Source organism: Globicephala melas, chromosome 18 (assembly GCF_963455315.2).
Source record: "Globicephala melas chromosome 18, mGloMel1.2, whole genome shotgun sequence".
Taxonomy (NCBI): Eukaryota; Metazoa; Chordata; class Mammalia; order Artiodactyla; family Delphinidae; genus Globicephala; species Globicephala melas.
Window position 1 is genome coordinate 49,165,761 of NC_083331.1, and position 19,490 is coordinate 49,185,250.

Sequence of the window (19,490 nt, forward strand, 5' to 3'; positions counted from 1 at the left end):
GTCTGTGAAACAGCGCTCATAATAAAACGCATCCACAGAATCATCTTAGAACTAAATAAAATGTTCAGTAGAGAATTTAGCACGTAATCAACGTCAATAAACGGGAATCACTGTGGTTGTTATAATTAATGTTATTATAATGAAGATCTCGATGGGCATCCGTAATAAAATACAGCCATGCTAGAATACCCCAAAATAGAAGACAAGTGTAATATCACTCATTTTTGGTCCTGGAATATAATGTAAAACTAACATTTAACTTTAAGTATGACTGATTTGGGGGCAAAAAATGAAGAGAGGATAGTGAAAGGTGACAGAAAAAAAAATAACTAGAAAACAGCACAGGCTCCTTATCCTGCTGGCTCTGAGACCTGTTTTCTGGGGTTCTGGTCTCTGCTACAAGAAGCACCACTCGGCCTGATGAACAGCACCGTTACAGATAAAGTGCTGTGGGTAATCACTGCTCTGCTTAGTTTATGAAGTTCATCATAGCTCCTCTGGGCTTATGTAAGATAACTAGTTACTTCAGCTTAGAGGCCCTTAGTTGAAATGTGGGCAGATGGCAAAGAGAATACAGTGGCCACGGTGTGTCACTGACAAATAACTGTGTAACTACTTTGTTCCCTGTTGAGTTTAACCATCAAGAAATTAAAAGGCAAGTTTTGTCAAACAGTTTCTAAAGTTTACTAAAAGAACATGAAAATTAGATTATAGACACAGAGGCGGCTAGATTTGTCAGATGTCTGGTTTTTGACAAGATGACGTTTGCACTTTCCATTTGAGTTTATAAAGTGTTTCAGTATTTTGGTCAGAATCATCTGAAAGTACTAAAGACAGCATTACATTAAACAAAAACATAATTATATATAAATCAAAACACACGGCCAAGTGTGCGCAAGATCAAGTAAATGGTTGGAAAAGTTCTCATCATAATGTGTCCAAATTACAAGGGAGCTGGGTTTCCCTATCAGAGGCCAACAGAGTACCTGTCAAACTCTGCCTTCCAGCCACCGTTCCAAAGCTGAAATCACAACTGAGGCAGCGGAAGGACTTGTTCCTCTTTCTTTTTTCTGCATCAGTGATTCTCAACGAAGGGAAAAGGAAGAATGCTCATCAGAACCCCCAGGGAGGCTTTGTCCGTCACCAAACAAAGATATTCCTTCTTCTACCTCATACCTGAAAGCACCGTTTTGTATTCGCCAGGGACTCCTGTCCCTGCTCGGAATCATAGCCATCAGCAATCACAGAGACCAGGAAAGGTGAGGCTGAAGGTACAACATGTCTTCACCTGCCTCACCAAGCGCTTCAGACCACCACCAACTCTGAAACCCAGATGGAGGGAATTAGAAGAACATAGACACATGACAAGGGGGTAACTTTTGAAGTTTGCTTAAAGCATTTTATAAGCAGATAAACTAGGAAAAAAACAAACACCTGAAAAAAGCAGTAGCTGTTAGAGTAACAGAGAACAGATTTTAGGCATTCCCAAATGCTCAAGAAAGTAAAATAATATTTAGTTGCTAATAACAATATTTAGGGAGACGTAGAATGTGGTGGTATAAATCAAATGGTGCTCCTTAGTAAAAAAAAAAAAAAATACTGTGATCATCAATTTAGATAAGAGAATAATACAGTGCAAAAGAATAGGGAAAAAAGTGCATCAAATGTTTAATAACTTCACATTGTAAATAAGAAATCAATTTTTGTTCATGTCTTTATTTTATTGAACACCTTGATGACACACAGAATCCTGGGTTTACAAAAAGCTATAGTGTAATCCCCAGCTTTTCTATAAACCATCTAAAGCCTTACAACACAACTCAAAGGAGAAAAAATCAATAAAATCAAATGTCTCTGGTTCTAGGGTTGATCTAATTTCAAGTTCTGTATACGTATTATGTTAATACATTAACTTATAATGTGAATTAAGTATGACTTACAGGTTTTTACTTTCTATTTCAGTATTGGAAGGAAATTATATTAATGACAACCATTGACTGATTGCTTCCTATGAACAAGGAAATTTTCTAAGTCCTTTCTGTACATGATGTCATTTAATCCTCACAAAATCTCTGTGAATAGATACAATCTTCTCTATTTTCCAAACAACACCCAAAAAGAAGCCACTTGCTCAAGGTCACAGACACTTAACCCATGAAAGAGCTAAGTGCTGGCATCAAGGTTCTGTGAATACTAAAGTCCATGCTTTTTCCTCATACTACATTGAAACTAGAATTTTCTGATATTTCTTTGATATGCATACATCAAAGAATATAACCACACAGATAATGCTATTTCTCAATTTTACATCTTTAGAGAATTTGAAAGACTCTACAGGTGTATATTGTACTTCTCTGTGTCCCATACAGCACATAGAAAATTGCATAGCACTGTTCTGGAAAAGGCTCAAGTTGTTACTGAATAATTAATATCTTCAAATGTGCAGAACAGAGCACTTCCTTTTCCACTTGGCCCAATGGACTTCTCGTGGACATGTGAATATGAACCAGTTATGGACCTTGGGCACATTATTTCCTCATTTGTACCAAAAGGCATAACAAGGGCATGTTGACTGATGACACAAAATTTTTCAAGCCTAAATAGAATTTACCACTACTTCCCAGAAAGTGTGAACAGATAAAAAGTTGTCAAGTATTGCTGCCATCCTACTATCATATTTACAATCTAGTTCAATGACTGCTAATTCAATAAGTCTGACTGAAAGCCTAGAAACTTTTATTTTTGAAAAGTTATTTCCGGTAATTCTGAGTCACAGCTGCTTTGAGAACCACTTCAGTAGGCTCTCCTTAATATAATTATTGTCGATAATCAAATCTAAGATGCCACAGATAGTAAGACACATCCAGATTGCAGAGATATTAAAATGGAGAGAACATAGATATCTTAGAATTAATGAAATATACTTAAATTGAAGACTACTGCCTTTACTTTAAGATAACCCAGAACACTAGAGGGTGCCCAATTTAGTAGCACCGTGGTTATACTTGTATAATCTGAACAGCTCGTAGTTTCAAAAAATCAGAAATAACACATATTCTGTTGTCTTTTTACAATCAGATTTCATTGTTGTAACTATTTTTGCAGAAACACACTACAATACATTGATTGCATGGATATTAACTGTTGTCAAAATAAATGATCCTTTATAATATCAAGACCAGTTGGTTGGTCTTTGAAAGATTTTTCCATACTCAAATTGTTCTCAGCCCAGGCAAGTTACTTCAGACAGTCACTTCACTGATTGTTGTTTCATATGTGAAGACAGGGGATTCGGGTATATTATTTCTAAAATTCCTTCTAGATTTAAAATTCTATTTCTACGTCATTGTTCTTAAGTTTTTCTGGTTTTCTTGTTTTTTTGGCTGCACAGCATGTGGAATCTTAGTTCCCCAACCAGGGATCGAACCCACGCCCCCTTCATTGGAAGGCACAGTCTTAACCATTGGACCACGAGGGAAGTCCCTTAAGTTGTTTCTTACATGTAATTGTCATGCCTCCAAACAATCAATTCCTTAAGGGTGAAGACCTTACATAACTTTCTCTGGGGTGTACACACACACACACACACACACACACAGCAGAAGGACCTGGTACAATCATCCTGGGCTGAGTCTCTGACAGGCAAACACAGGCCTCTCCTTCTCACACTATCTGCTCTGGTCCACACCTGGGACCCTCCCCTCTCGGGACATGGAGGTACAAGTTCCTTCCTTCCCTTCCTGCTCAGAATTTTCCAGAACTCTTGCTCACAGCCTCAGTGGTAAGACAACAAATGCAAACATCTGGTGCCAGCCCCTAATTTCTACTCTTTAGCTCTTTCTACAATTTTGTAATTTCCTATAGTAGATCTTGTCTTTATTTTTAATTCCGATTGGAAAAACTAGAGTGGTATCTGTTCCCTGCACCGACACCTGACTAACGCAACATTCAATTTATATAGTTTGTGTATTCAAACAAAACTACGTGAAATGTATCAGAATTGGTTTACCTAGAATCATCACAATGTCAGGACACCACTATATCACCAGCTATTTAGTCTCAAAGGACTATGTTAAAACTACAAATTATCTGCAAGCCAGAAGGGGGTGGCAGGACATATTTAAAGTGATGAAAGAGAAAAACCTACAACCAAGATTACTCTACTCAGCAAGAATCTCATTCAGATTTGATGGAGAAATTAAAAGTTTTACAGACAAACAAAAGCTAAGAGAAATCAGCACCACCAAATCAGCTTTACAACAAATGCTAAAGGAACTTCTCTAGGCAGGAAACACAAGAGAAGGAAAAGACCTACAATAATAAACCCAAAACAATTAAGAAAATGGTAATAGGAACATACATATCGATAACTACCTTAAATGTAAATGGACTAAATGCTCCAACCAAAAGACAATGAATTTGGTAAAGTAGCACAGAAATCTCTTGCATTCTTATACACTAATGATGAAAAATCTGAAAGTGAAATTAAGAAAACACTTCCATTTACCACTGCAACAAAAAGAATAAAATATCTAGGAATAAACATACCTAAGGAGACAAAAGAACTGCATGCAGAAAATTATAAGACACTGATGAAAGAAATTAAAGATGATACAAGTAGATGGAGAGATAAACCATGTTCTTGGATTGCAAGAATCAATATTGTGAAAATGACTCTACTATCCAAAGCAATCTACAGATTCAGTGCAATCCCTACCAAACTACCACTGGCATTTTTCACAGAACTAGAACAAAAAATTTCACAATTTGTATGGAAACACAAAAGACCCCGAATAGCCAAAGCAATCTTGAGAAAGAAAAACGGAGCTGGAGGAATCAGGCTCCCGGACTTCAGACTATACTAGAAAGCTACAGTAATCAAGACAGTATGGTACTGGCACAAAAACAGAAATACAGATCAATGGAACAGGATAGAAAGCCCAGAGATAAACCCACATACATATGGTCACCTTATCTTTTATAAAGGAGGCAAGAATATACAGTGGAGAAAAGACAGCCTCTTCAATAAGTGGTGCTGGGAAAACTGGACAGCAACATGTAAAAAAATGGAATTAGAACACCCCCTAACACCATACACAAAAATGAACTCAAAATGGATTAAAGACCTAAATGTAAGGCCAGACACCATCAAACTCTTAGAAGAAAACATAGGCAAAACACTCTATGACATAAATCACAGCAAGATCCTTTTTGACCCACCTCCTAGAGAAATGGAAATAAAAACAAAAATAAACAGATGGGACCTAATGAAACTTAAAAGCTTTTGCACAGCAAAGGAAACCATAAACAAGACGAAAAGATAACCCTCAGAATGGGAGAAAATATTTGCAAATGAAGAAACTGACAGAGGATTAATCTCCAAAACATACAAGCAGCTCATGTAGCTCAATATCAAAAAAACAAACAGCCTAATCCAAAAATGGGCAGAAGACCTAAATAGACATTTTTCCAAAGAAGACATACAGATTGCCAACAAACACATGAAAGAATGCTCAACATCAGTAATCATTACAGAAATGCAAATCAAAATTACAATGAGATATCATCTCTCACCAGTCAGAATGGCCATCATCAAAAAATCTACAAACAATAAATGCTGGAGAGGGTGTGGAGAAAAGGAAACCCTCTTGCACTGTTGGTGGGAATGTAAATTGATACAGCCACTATGGAGAACAGTATGGAGGTTCCTTAAAAAACTAAAAATAGAACTACCATACGACCCAGCAATCCCACTACTGGGCATATACCCAGAGAAAACCATAATTCAAAAAGAGTCATGTACCAAAATGTTCATTGCAGCTCTATTTACAATAGCCAGGACATGGAAGCAATTGAAGTGTCCATCAACAGATGAATGGGTAAAGAATATGTGGCACATATATACAATGGAATATTAGTCAGCCATAAAAAGGAACGAAACTGAGTTATTTGTAGTGAGGTGGATGGACCTAGAGACTGTCATACAAAGTGAAGTAAGTCAGAAAGAGAAAAACAAATACCGTATGCTAACACATATATATGGAATCTAAAAAAAAAGAAAAAGAAAAAAAAAAAGAAAATGGTCAGAAGAACCTAGGGGCAAGATGGGAATAAAGATGCAAACCTACTAGAGAATGGACTTGAGGATACGGTGATGGAGAAGGGTAAGCTGGGACAAAGTGAGAGAGTGGCATGGACATATATACATTACCAAACGTAAAATAGATAGCTAGTGGGAAGCAGCCACATAGCACAGGGAGATCAGCTCGGTGCTTTTTGACCATCTAGAGGGGTGGGTTAGGGATTGTGGGAGGGAGGGAGATGCAAAAGGGAATAGATATGGGGACATATGTATATGTATAACTGATTCACTTTGTTATAAAGCAGAAACTGACACACCATTGTAAAACAATTATACTCTAATAAAGATGTTAAAAAATTAAAAGAACTACAAATTATTTTTGACATAAATATATATGTTAATATTATATGTGTTAATACTACATATCAATGAATTGGTGTCTAATTATAATCAGATAGTATAGATAATTATATGTATTTAGTTCAAATGTACAAATGCATATGCAGAATTCTTATCAAAGGTAAGAATTTAATAAGCGTGATATGAGTGTCATTTTCACATTTTAGAAGTCATAACTGGAGCAACTTGTACAAAAGTTCACATATCTGTTATTTTAGAAGACTGATTTAGTTTGTTTTTAAGGTGAGGTAGTTTGATAAAGTTTATTAGTTACTAATCATGACCTGGGGAAGTGTTTTAGATCTACTGGAGAAAAGTGCCTGTTTATATTACTTTATTTTCTCATTACCAAAACACTCTTTTCTTCTGCAAAAAGTCTACTCATTTCACATGCTTTATGGTTTACATTTTAGCACTTCATCTATTTAGCTGTAAATAAAATACTTATTTTAATTAATATGTTCAATATAAAGTATAAACTGCTTTTTAAAGGCTAAGAAACCAAACTAATAAATGAATTCAGTAAAGTTTCAGGAAATAAAATCAGTTGCATTTACATATACTAACAACAAACTATCTGGAAATTAAGAAAGAAATCTCATTTACACCTGCATCAGAAAACATACTTAGGAATAAATTCAACCAAAGAGGTAAAAGACCTGTACAATAAAAACTATAAGACACTGATGAAAGAAATTGAAGAGGGCATAAATAAATGGAAAGATATTAACACATTCTTGGATTGGGAGAATTAATATTGTTAAACTGTGCATACTATCCAAAGAAATCTACAGATTCAGTGCAACCCCTGTCAAGTTTCCAATGGCATTTTTCACAAAAAAAAGAAAAAAAAATCCTAAAATTTGTATGAAACCACAAAAGACCCCAAATAGCCAGTGCAATCTTGAGAAAGAAGAACAAAGCTGGAGGCATTATGCTTCCAGATTTCAAACTATATTACAAAGCAATATTAATCAAAACAGTATGATACCAGAATAAAAACAGACACATAGACCAATGGAACAGAACAGAGCCCAGAAATAAACCCACACATATATGGTCAACTAATCTCTGACAAGAGCACCAAAAACATACAATGGAAAAAGGACAGTCTCTTCAATAAGCGGTACTGGGAAACTGGATATCCATATACAAGAGAATGAAACTGAACTTCTACCTTACATCACCCACATAAATTAACTCAAAATAAATTAAAGACTTAAATATGAAACCCAAAACTGTAAAACTCCTAGAAGAAAACAGAGGAAAACTCCTTGACATTGGCTTTGGCAACAATTTTTTTGGATATAACAACAAAATCACAGGTAACAAAAGCAAAAACAAACGAGTGGAACTATATCAAACTAAAACGGAAAGTGAAAAATCAACAAAATGAATATGCAATCTATAGAGTGAGAGAAAATATTTGCAAACCATATATCTGATGGGGGTTAATATCTCAAGTATACAAAAAACTGATACAACTCAATAGCAAAGAAACAAATCATTTGATTTTAAAATGGCAGAGTACCTGAATAGACACACACACACAAAGTAACTATTTAAGGTTATGGATGTGTTAATTAAATTGATTGAGGTATTCATTTCACAATGTGTACATACATTAAATCATCACATTGTGAACTTTGAATATAGACAATTTTGTCAATTATACCTCAATAAAGCTGAAAAAAAATAAAAGATAAGAAATAAATTTTCGCATAAATTCAATGTAACATTGCATCTGACGAAAGAAAGAGGCCTGTATCCCAGGTCATTCATTTATTCACTCAATAAACTTTTATTATGCATTTACTCCATGCCAGGCCCTGTACTAGGTAGTGGGAATACAACGATTAAAATAGTCTCTGTAGAGGAGAGTCACATAGTCTCAAAATAACGTCCCATAGCTTCTTTATTAATTGCAAAGGAAAACATTTACCTGTAGATGGAAAGATCTGGCAATACCACCTTAACCTAGTTATCAAATGCAGCATCACCAAAAACAGAACAAACGACATTTTAAGTGTCTACTGGTGCGATGAAATGGAAAGAACACAATCTCACTTATTCAACATTCTTGTCATTATGTTTAACCTCACTCTAACAGGAAATACAATCAGACAAAACCAAACGGGGGGCATTCTATAAAAAAAAACTGGCCTGCACTCTTCAAAACTATCAATATTATGAAAGATAAAAGGCAGTAGGGGCTTTTCTAGATTAAAGAAGACTAAAAAGTCATGACAACCAAATGCAAGGCATGTTCCTTAATTGAATCTTGGATTGGAGAAAAGCAATAAAGGACATTTCTGGGAAAGCTGAAAAAAATTTGAATATAGACTGTATATAGATAACTTAACTGTTTCAATGTTAAATGTCTTGGCTGTAATAACAATAGGGTGGTTGTGAAATGGCTGAAAATGTCCTTATTTTTGAAAGAAACATGCTGACATATCATGACTACAACTTACTTTCAAATGGTTCAGCATTTAATAAAGGAGATAATACAAATGTCCCAAAATGTTAAAATTGGTGAATTTACACGAAGGGAATACTTAATTTTTTGAAATCAAGTTTAGAGTAAAAAATATATAGACCATGCCCATCAGCTTATAGTCTGATGTCACTATATTACCATAGCCTTCAGTTTTCTCTTCTAAAAAAATTAAGCATTTTATTATATTAGAAAAAAGTGTTAATGATTATACCTAGTGCTTACAAATATGCAATGAAACTGGAATTCTCTTAAACCGCTAGTTGCATTGTAAACTAGCAAAACTTTAGGGAAATCAACTTAAAATAGGTGTGTATAGAACCAATAAAATCTACTCTAACCTTTTCATACTTACATTGTTGGTAATAAATTTAAATTTACCAAACATAAATAAGGAAATTTTTGCCTGTAAATATCCCCCAATTACTTCTAGGTTTGCCACACACCATCCACTGGCTGAAACAAGTAACCTCTGTAACCATGTGCAGTAGTTGTGTATCTTTGTGCACAGTGAGGTTTATACTTTATATCATCTATATACACCTCACCACATAAACATATAAAAAAGACTTCAGCCTTGAAACTATATTTCACTATTACACTTAAAACATACCCCTGGTCCAACCAGGCTCCCATCCCCTCTGGACCTGCTGACAGAGATCTTCTTAAGGCTTCCTGCCAACCTCACATTCTGCCTTTTTCTAGTCAAAAAAAAGTATCTGGACTATTTGGAGATCAAAGAAGTAGAAGTCAAATATGTGTGATTCTGGTATACCTAAAATTTCTATCATCACCTCACAGAATAAGAGTGTGCCCTTAGCTTTTACTGAAGATTATTTCACAAAGAGTCATATTTAAAATGCTTCAGTATCCACTACAAAACTCCAGTCACTCGATGTCACATCAAGTCCCAAATGACAAATTTCATTTAGAACTGAGTGTTAAGAAAAACCGTTTCCGCTGAGGAGCTGGTATTCTTCTCTTATCAGATGTACCTTATTGTTCTGCTGCTGGGAAGCCTAAGAATCAACCCTGACATTGAATAAAAACATTAACATTTATAAATTACATACTAGCCTCCTTCTCCTTTCCTTGGTTCTGATCTTCCATTTCTATTTTATTAATAGTCTGTATTAGACACCATTTCCTAGCCCTTTTGAGAAAGAAGCCCAGTATAAATTTGGTAAATAAAGTTTTAAAGTATAATACAACATAGTGATGAAAATGTTTTAGAGATAGGCAGAGGTGATGGCTACACCACACTGTGAATGTACTAAATGCTACTGAATTATGCATTCTATTTAAAATAGTTCCCTTTATTTTCTATAAAGTTTACCTCAGTAAGAAAAGAGTACAGCATAATCCCAGCAAGTAGCATATGGTTAGCAGCCAAATAATCATATTACATTCTTCCCATCCTCACTGTGGTGTGTGGACAGAAAACTAATCTGTCCTCTGCCATCTGTATTGCTTCTCCCTTCCTTCTACTCCTTTATGTTCTAGTATCGTTTTCAACTGCTCAGATTACGTTAAAAATCCTTAAACATTCTCTTGGGCCAGCAATTTCTGAACAAGCCTGATTTTTGGACTCAAGAGAATTCTTTTTTTCAAAGGATCATTTTTAACAGAATCCCAGTATATAAAAATCAAATAAAACCAGCTGCTCTGGTTGAAGAGAGTTTGTGAGGGGTCTAAGACCTCCAGACACTACATCCCTGGTGGTCTTCCTCAGCTTACAACCACAGGCCACAGAGAAAGCTGGAAGCAGACACTTTACGAGCAGAAAAAAGACTTTCATTTGACACTTCTAGAAAACCACAACTAAAATGTTATCTTACCTCCTGTGATCCAGATAATTACTTCACTCCTCCACTTCACCCACATATGAGGGATTGAAGTGTTTTAAGGTACAGTTTAATCTCTACCAGTTTCTCTGGTGAAAATTGCTTGTGGCAATTTGTAACAACTTTTATGGAACAGTTAGGCAATGGAATGTCGATTAATATTTAATCATAATAATTGACAGTTTCCCAGAAAACTATGAAACAAAGATGATTTTTCTATAAACTACTTACTCATTTTTATTGTTTTTACTGCTACAGTTAATAAAGGTTTCAAAGGATACTTTCTCATTTTTAAATTGGTGTTTTAATTCAGCTTTGCCAGCCAATGTGACAAGTTCTAGAAAGGTATGCTCACAGTTTTATAAAGACATGCTCATATCATATGTTCATAGCTTCTGAACACGTGGAGCTTTCATATATTAATTTGGATTTTTGGGTCATAAACTCCAAATGTCATATCTTTACCTTCTATGGAGGAAGTACAAAACTTAATCCAGGGCTTCCCTGGTGGCACAGTGGTTGAGAGTCCGCCTGCCGATGCAGGGGACACGGGTTCGTGCCCCGGTCCGGGAAGATCCCACATGCCGCAGAACGGCTGGGCCCGTGAGCCATGGCCGCTGAGCCTGCGCGTCCCGAGCCTGTGCTCCGCAACGGGAGAGGCCACAACAGTGAGAGGCCAGCGTACGGCAAAAAAAAAAAAAAAAAAGTTAATCCAATTTCCCATTTCTGGGCAGACAATAGCATATACTGAGTAACTCCAGACATTATAAACTGATTATAAAACACCTGTAATAAATAGTGAGTTTATCTGGAAAAAAGTTTAAATGCAAACAGGTGCATACTAATGCAAGCAATTAAAAAACAAAAATACAGTCAAATCTCAAGTAGCTGGTGTAATAAAAGCAGTCAGGAGGAAAGCTACAAAAAACTGGTCAAAATATGGTATAAAAGAGATTCACTTATTTAAAATTACATCCTGTATTTAAGAATTAATTTACAGAGCTTCCCTGGTGGCGCAGTGGTTGAGAGTCCGCCTGCCGATGCAGGGGACACGGGTTCGTGCCCTGGTCCGGGAAGGTCCCACATGCCGCGGCGGCTGGGCCCGTGAGCCATGGCCACTGAGCCTGCGCGTCCGCAGCCTGTGCTCCGCAACGGGAGAGGCCACAACAGTGAGAGGCCCGTGTACCGCAAAAAAAAAAAGAAAAGAATTAATTTACAGATGTCATCTAAAAATACTCGGTGCTTTGTGACCGCCTGGAGGGGTGGGATTGGGAGGGTGGGAGGGAGGGAGACGCAAGAGGGAAGAGATATGGGAACAAATGTATATGTATAGCTGATTCACATTGTTATAAAGCAGAAACCAACACACCATTGTAAAGCAATTATACGCCAATAAAGATGTAAAAAATAAAAAATAAATGAAAAGATATATATATATAAAGTTTATTCAAGTAGAACAGTTTAAAACACCAATCATTAATTGATTTGCTTGACAAGAAATGGCCAAATGTCAAAACATTCATATTATCAGTTTCTCGGCTAAACACTCCTTTCAATATATATTAGACATATATAATATACACTTTATATGTACATTATATATTATATTTATATTTAATATATTCATATGTTTACTAACATTTTTGTTTTATATTTTTATGTATTAAAAATATATACTAAATTATAATATAAATAACATTTTGTATTAAGTATTAGTATATTTATATATTTAATATAATATGTACAATATATAATAATATAGACTTAATATATACGTTACAAATAGGAAAAAAGTTGGACAAGGACAGTCCTAGCTGTATGCTTATAAGTAGCAGAAAAAAATTATCTACTGATTCTTAATTATTGCATTTGATTATAGTAAAAATGTGCACATAATAATGGTTATTATTTTATAGAGTTATGTTTTATTTGTAGACACGCTGTAAGGCATTTTGCTTTTTCTCTAATAAGTAGGTTCTATTACCTCCATAACACAGACAAGAAAACTGAGCTTCAAACAAGTTAAGTAATTTATTCAAGGCCACATAACTAATGGCAGAGTAAAGTTCTAGAAATGTTAAAAAAATGATAACATAATTCAGTTTTGCATACACCTAATAAAATAAGCCATACTATACCTTCATGGGGAATAGAAGGGTCTATAATAAGAATTTCGCTGGCTTCTAAACCCTTGGAATTTCTCATGTAACAGGAGTATCCTTGTTATTCACAGTGGGCCCTTAAGACCATACTTGATGCTTAGGACATGCATGCTTCCAAGGTGACTTGTGGTAAACCCCTTAGAGAGTTTATGCTGCAAGAAGACTCACCAGAAGGACCAACCATATAATTAGAGGGTGGGGCTTTGTGATAACCTGAGAGGGGAGGGGGCTGGAGACTGACTTCAATTACATGCCCAGTGAGTCAATCATCATGCCTATGTAGTGAAGACTCAAGGAAAACTGGACGCTGAGGTTTTGGGTGAGCTTCCCTGGTTGGCAATACTCTGTGTATTGTCACATACTGATGTTCCAGGATGTAAATCAGAGTACTGAAGACATATCAGAAGAAGGTAAAGTTAACAATTTTACCCTTTCTCTTTGCAATTTCCTGGTGGGGGAGGGGGCAGGAATGTAATATGATGTATCTGTTAAAAATTAAAGAAATATCAAAGGTGCTATCAAAAAGCCTAGCACTAAAGGGCTTGACAATTATTTCTGAAATTGTAAAGTAAAGGCAGGGGCAATATTAAAATGTGATACATGCATAGTCTCGGGAATGTTGCTATTACATTAAATGAAGTACACCTCTAGAGGAAAGACAGCAATTCTGACAGCACAAAATAATGAAGAAAAACAAGGGAAACAAAGCACAAGAAATGAATGGCAACTGCAGCCACTATGATGTAAAGTAGCAGCTCAATAAATACAGGTTTAATGAACCCATAAAATGACAATTATGAAAATATTAGCATTAGTAAATTGCAATCTTCTCTACAAAAAAAAAGCAAATTTTCAGGAAAATTATTTTCAAGTGCATTAAAACTCTTATCAGCTTGCACAAGTTTTATTCTTCGTATCTCCAATGTACCTGGCACAAATTAGCCACAGTAAATGACTTCCGATTTCTAATTAAATCTGAATTACATTGCTTTATGAATAGTATAAATAAAATTTTTAGGTAGACTGTTTTTTGTTTCCAAATATCTTTAAGCATTGAGATGCATACTTAGAGTTAAGCTGGCTACAAGATCTTCTTGGCTCTTCAAATCCAAATTCCCTAAGGATATCTAATAAACAAAACATTTCATATATCATAGCCTTTATTTTCAACACAATAATTCAATTATACAATTAAAACTCAAATTTGGATTTTTCACCAATTCACATTTTCCCTCCCAAATACTGCCAAATAATTGAGTTTCACTCAGACGTATTTAAACCAAGTTATTTTTCTTGAAACTATATTAATTATAAGTATAGTAATGTATATGCTTCTACTAGGGAGAAGAAACATTTTCTGTTTTAAAAGATGCTCATTTAATGATGTGAACAAGAAAAAAATCACATGGGGATTCTGGAATCGCCAGCAATAAATAATGCAAAAATGAAAACGAAAGGAATGTTTTGTGAAATACAATTATTTCTAAAAATGCATCATAAAATAAATCTCAATTGTGATTTTTTAAAGTATATAATCCACCATTCCAAAATGTAGCTTAATCTACTCATATTATTTAATAAAGTTCTTTCTAGTTTTTTTTAAATTGATACAAATGTTAGCACAGATGTTCCACCTTAAATTTTTATGACTTCTCCTACAGTATATAAAAATATTGTTCATGTGAAATTAAAGTGTCATGCAAAAATTGCTTCCAACTTTTAACTCCAAGATTTTAAGTAAATGATACTATCACTTCCAAAATTAAACAGATTTTATCCTGCTATATTTATTCAGCTTCTAAAGAAAACATAGAAGCTGCTAGACTTTATTAAGCAATAGACAGCTTCAAACTGGCAGACTGCTTTTCAACAGAATTTATGGGGTGGTATCTGGCATGTTAGTACAAGGCTGACGCCAGATTCAGACAAGACCTGACAAGAGCCTGCAAGTCCCCAGTCCTTTTTCCCAGGGTTTACAATGATTTGACCTAAAGGTACACACCTTTAAAAGATATATTATGATCTGCAAAGTACTTTACATAATTACATTGGAAACGTGCTCAAATATAACCTTTTACATCTGTCAGATTCCTCTATCTATTCCCAAACTGTTACTTCAAATTTGAAAATTAAGTACTCTCTAAAAAATGCAAACATGAACACCTGTTTTCCCTAATTAAATATATGGCTACTTTTTTATCTACTTCTGATTCTTTTCAGAAAATATGAATTGGTGAGGAATCCAAATTTAAGTTTTAAGTGTCTAATTTAGAGAAGTTAGAGAAAGTAAAGGCTGTTTCTATGTAACTAATCAAGAAGATCAAAATATCTGGTGTTCCCTCCCTCCTATCCTGTCTTTCAAATTACACTGGCTCACTGAAAACTGAAAGAGCTTTCTTAATCAACCTTCCCGTACATAAGTTAATGAATGAACCCTGGCTCTCAGTGCCTCTGTAAAACATGCATGTCCTGTGTGCCCAGAGCCCCCAGTCAACTAGTATTTAGGGCCCACCCTCCATGCGGAAAGTTTTCTGTCCCCCTAGTTGAATGCTATGCTTATAAGTCAACTGTGTCTGTCCCTAGTCCTCTCTGTACTCATTATACAGCTATTAGAATCATACTCAAGTAATTACAATGTAAACTGATAAGATATGAGTTCTAAATGAAAAAAAAACGTGTCTTAAAGGACTGAGACAAGTCACTAAAACAAAAAACTGTTGTCAAATCAAGTATAGAGGAAACAGCCATAAAGGAAAATGAGAAAAACTGTAGGATGACTTGGCAGTCAAACCAATTCACAAGTGTTTTTACATTCCGACTCCATTTTAAAGGGCTCTTTAAAGTGTGATTTAGTCAAAAAATAGAAAAAAGACTCCACTCCCATTACATACCCATTTGCAAAGCAACGGCCTTGACGTGGACCTACCTCAAAAGTTTAGCAAATGGTTGGCTTTACTTTTCTTGACATATTCTTTGATGCAGAAATGTTCTCCATCTTAATATGGATGGTGATCCCATGAGATATATATACCTCAACTTAAGACTTAAGTTAATTGACTGATTGTTAATTAATACCGACAGATCTTAAGGGTTAACCAGGGTTTCTTGACCTTAGCACTGTTGATATTTTGGACAAGATAATTCTTTGTTTGTGGGAGGAGGTCCTGTTCACTGTTGAGTAGGTATCTGTAACACCCACAGCCCTAGTATGACAACCAAAAATGTCTCCAGACATTGCCAAATGCCCCCTGGGGGATAAAAACCCACTTCCCTCCCCAGTTGAGAACCACTAGGTTGAACTCCTGGTCTAACAAGGAGAATACAGTAAACCTTTCTTATGACTTCTCAAAGTCTGAATCAGAGTACAATCAGACCATGACTTAGTAATAAAAACTAGAATCCTTGACCTACAAGGATAGAGGAATTTAAAAGGCTTTTATTTGTCACAAGCAATACTTATCCAAGTTGCCTGATCACAAGAAGTACTTGGGATGCTTATAAACATGAATTCCAAGGTGTTTTCCCTAGAAATAAGGTAGGTCTGGGGTGAGGTCTAGAAATCTAAATTGTCTAACAAGCACCTCAGGTGATTTTTTTTATAAACATGCAAGTCAGAGAACAGTAATCTAAGACTGCTATATTTAACGTATATACCTTAGGTACAAAATGTTTTGGCTATATTGCATGACAAAAATCCTGAACATTTCCAAAAGCATAATAACTAAGACTTTCTCTTTTTAGCTCATACCTAAAAAAATAAAATAAAATAACAATCTACTAAAGCTGAAACACTGGGCATAGAAGCTGTCTAATATTTTGAGACAGGCCAAACAAGTGACTGAGCACTCCCCTAGCGACCCAGGAGACAGACACCATCTCTGGATTGCAAGACCTTGCCTTTCAAACCTAGGGCAGTAGAAAGAAAGCCCTATGTAAACTTAAACTGGGATCCTGTTTCCAATAAAGCTTTTAGCCATTCTTTTGCCTCAACAATCTCCCTACTTACCTCCACCACTGCCCTATCTCTCATCACAATCTGTACCGCAACATCCTGCTTTCCACAAGTCCCTCTAATGACCAGCTAGCTCACTCGTTCTGGACACCTGCTCGTACCAGCGGAGCGGGCTCTCGGGCTGGGCATGCTCAGTGATGGGCTCCAGTCCCAGCCAGAAGCAGATCTTTTTTAAACCGCCTGGAGCAAGCACTGCCTTAGCTTCAAGGTCGTCTTCTTTTCAGTAGTTCTTTGTGTTCAGTTCTCAACTGCTCTTCACACTTCTCTGCTTTTCCCTTCCCCCAACGCTGACCAGATAACCTGTTCATTCCCACTTTCATCTGATCTCTGACCTATTACCTTGCCTTCATTTCTCTAACTGGGTTTCCCACACATTGTCTGGCGTTGCTTTCTATGGTTCCTCATAAAGGTGTGTTTTTATGCCTGGCCACTCCAATTTAATCACAACACTGTACTAACAATAATAATAATGGACTGCTATCACGTGAGCGTTTCCTCCGTTGCAGGTATTATGCTAAATGCTTTACGTGAATTGTTACATCTCACTTCCTTTTTATAATTCTGTAGGGCAGATACAAATATTATTCCTACTTCATAGAAGGGGGAAAGAGATTCAGATGAAGTACTTTGCTAGTTGTCCCAATTCCATGTGGTCTCTGTGCTCTGGCACTGCCTTTTTTCTTGCTTTTTTCCTCCAAAATACATGCATTTTCTCCATCCCACTTCCCCATACCTCTCCACTTCTGTATAAATATAACATCTTTTACCCAGTTCTCTACTGAGGACCTATATGCTTTCTCCGTGTTCTTTTTCTTAAAACAGTGGTAGTACCACTCGCTGTCTTTAATTATTTAACATTTTTCCTGCGTGTCTTTTCTCTTCCAAAAGCAATATAAACCTCTAAGGCCCAGGTCGACTGTCACACTTCTTACACCCCTGGATATAGCACAGTCCTACTCAGAACAAACACTCTAAAACAACAACAAAAGTATATATTCTGTTGAAATCATTTCAACAAAGCATATAATGAATGCCGAATACGTATTAGTCAATACGTCAGATGCTAAAGACAGAAAAATGGCATTGTCTCTACCTTCAATGAGTTTACAGACTAGTGGTAGAGAAAGGCTTGCAAATGAACACTAAGAATATGACACAACTTCCATAATAAAGGAGTATGGGAGCCACAGAGGAAGAAGCAACCTTCACCTGGGGTCTGGGGATTGACATCAAAGATTTTACAGCAGAAATGACTTTAGTAGCATTTGTGATGATTAGAACCCCACAGCACCAGGATGGTGGATAAGAGGATATTCCCAACAAAAAGACCAGCGTGTGAACATAAAGATGTGAAAGGCCAGGTGGGCATGAGGAATAGTGAGAAGTTTTGAGAGGCTGGAACGCAGAGCTGGAGTACAGGATGGTGGTGGGGGGGGGCAGGGGGAAGGGGCAGAAGTGAAGCCATGTTAAGGAGTGTGGGCGTTCTCAGAGTAACCAGGTTAGACATCAAAAAGGAGAGAAACAAGGACTGAAGTATACGGTTGGACCAAAATTACCCCATTGATGACTAGAGTCTTAAAGACGGGACACTAGCGCTGTGCGAGGCTAAGCTGCACCCATTCGGAGTGTTTCCATGAGCAGTCAACATGATTTTTCATCATCACCTTCAATACCATGCTGATTACTTAAGCCACTAGAGCTTACAAAAGAGAGCATCTAAAACTCTGCTGTATGGGAATTCCCCGGTGGTCCAGTTGTTAGGACTCTGCACTTCCACTGCTGGGGGCCAAGGTTCAATCCCTGGTCCAGGAACTAAGATCCTGCATGCCGCATAGTGAGGCCAAAATATAAAATAAAATAAAATTCTGGGCTTCCCTGGTGGTGCAGTGGTTGGGAGTCCGCCTGCCGATGCGGGGGGTGCGGGTTCGTGCCCCGGCCCGGGGGGATCCTGCGTGCCGCGGAGCGGCTGGGCCCGTGGGCCGTGGCCACTGGGCCTGCGCGTCCAGAGCCTGTGCTCCACGGCGGGGAGGCCGTGGCAGTGAGAGGCCCACGTACCACACACACACAAAAAAATAATAAATAAATAAAATAAAATTCTGCTGTATGTTTGGGGGCCAGTGAGTGTCTGTACCACAAAAAGTAAGCAGCAAAGCAATCAGGAGCTCATTATCAGTTTACTACTGCATTTTTAAAATCTTTTTTACACCTCTTAGAATGTATAATACACAATGGCCTAAAAGAAATGTACATGATAACTTAAAAGAAAAAACGTTTAGGGACTTCCCTTGGTGGCACAGTGGTTAAGAATCCGCCTGCCAATGCAGGGGACACGGGTTCGAGCCCTGGTCCGGGAATATCCCGCATGCAGCGGAGCAACTAAGCCCGTGAGCCACAACTACTGAGCCTGTGCTCTAGAGCCCTCGAGCCACAACTACTGAGCCCGCATGCCACAACTACTGAAGCCAGTGTGCCTAGAGCCTGTGCTCCACAACAA

At 36.7% G+C, this 19,490-nt stretch overlaps 1 protein-coding gene across 5 annotated transcripts in view; it reads right to left on the reverse strand.

Moving 5' to 3' along the window:
* TBC1D4 (TBC1 domain family member 4) overlaps nucleotides 1–19,490 on the reverse strand; it is a 247,335-nt gene that overhangs the window by 169,482 nt on the left and 58,363 nt on the right. Inside the window, exon 1 of one of the 5 annotated variants that reach the window (XM_060288240.2) lies at nucleotides 16,991–17,065. The exons of the other annotated variants lie outside the window; for them this stretch is intronic. Within the exon in view, the coding sequence (XP_060144223.1) occupies nucleotides 16,991–17,014 (24 nt within the window). The 5' untranslated portion in view covers nucleotides 17,015–17,065. Of the gene's footprint in view, nucleotides 1–16,990; nucleotides 17,066–19,490 lie in introns of those variants that run through there. 5 annotated transcript variants of the gene reach the window in all.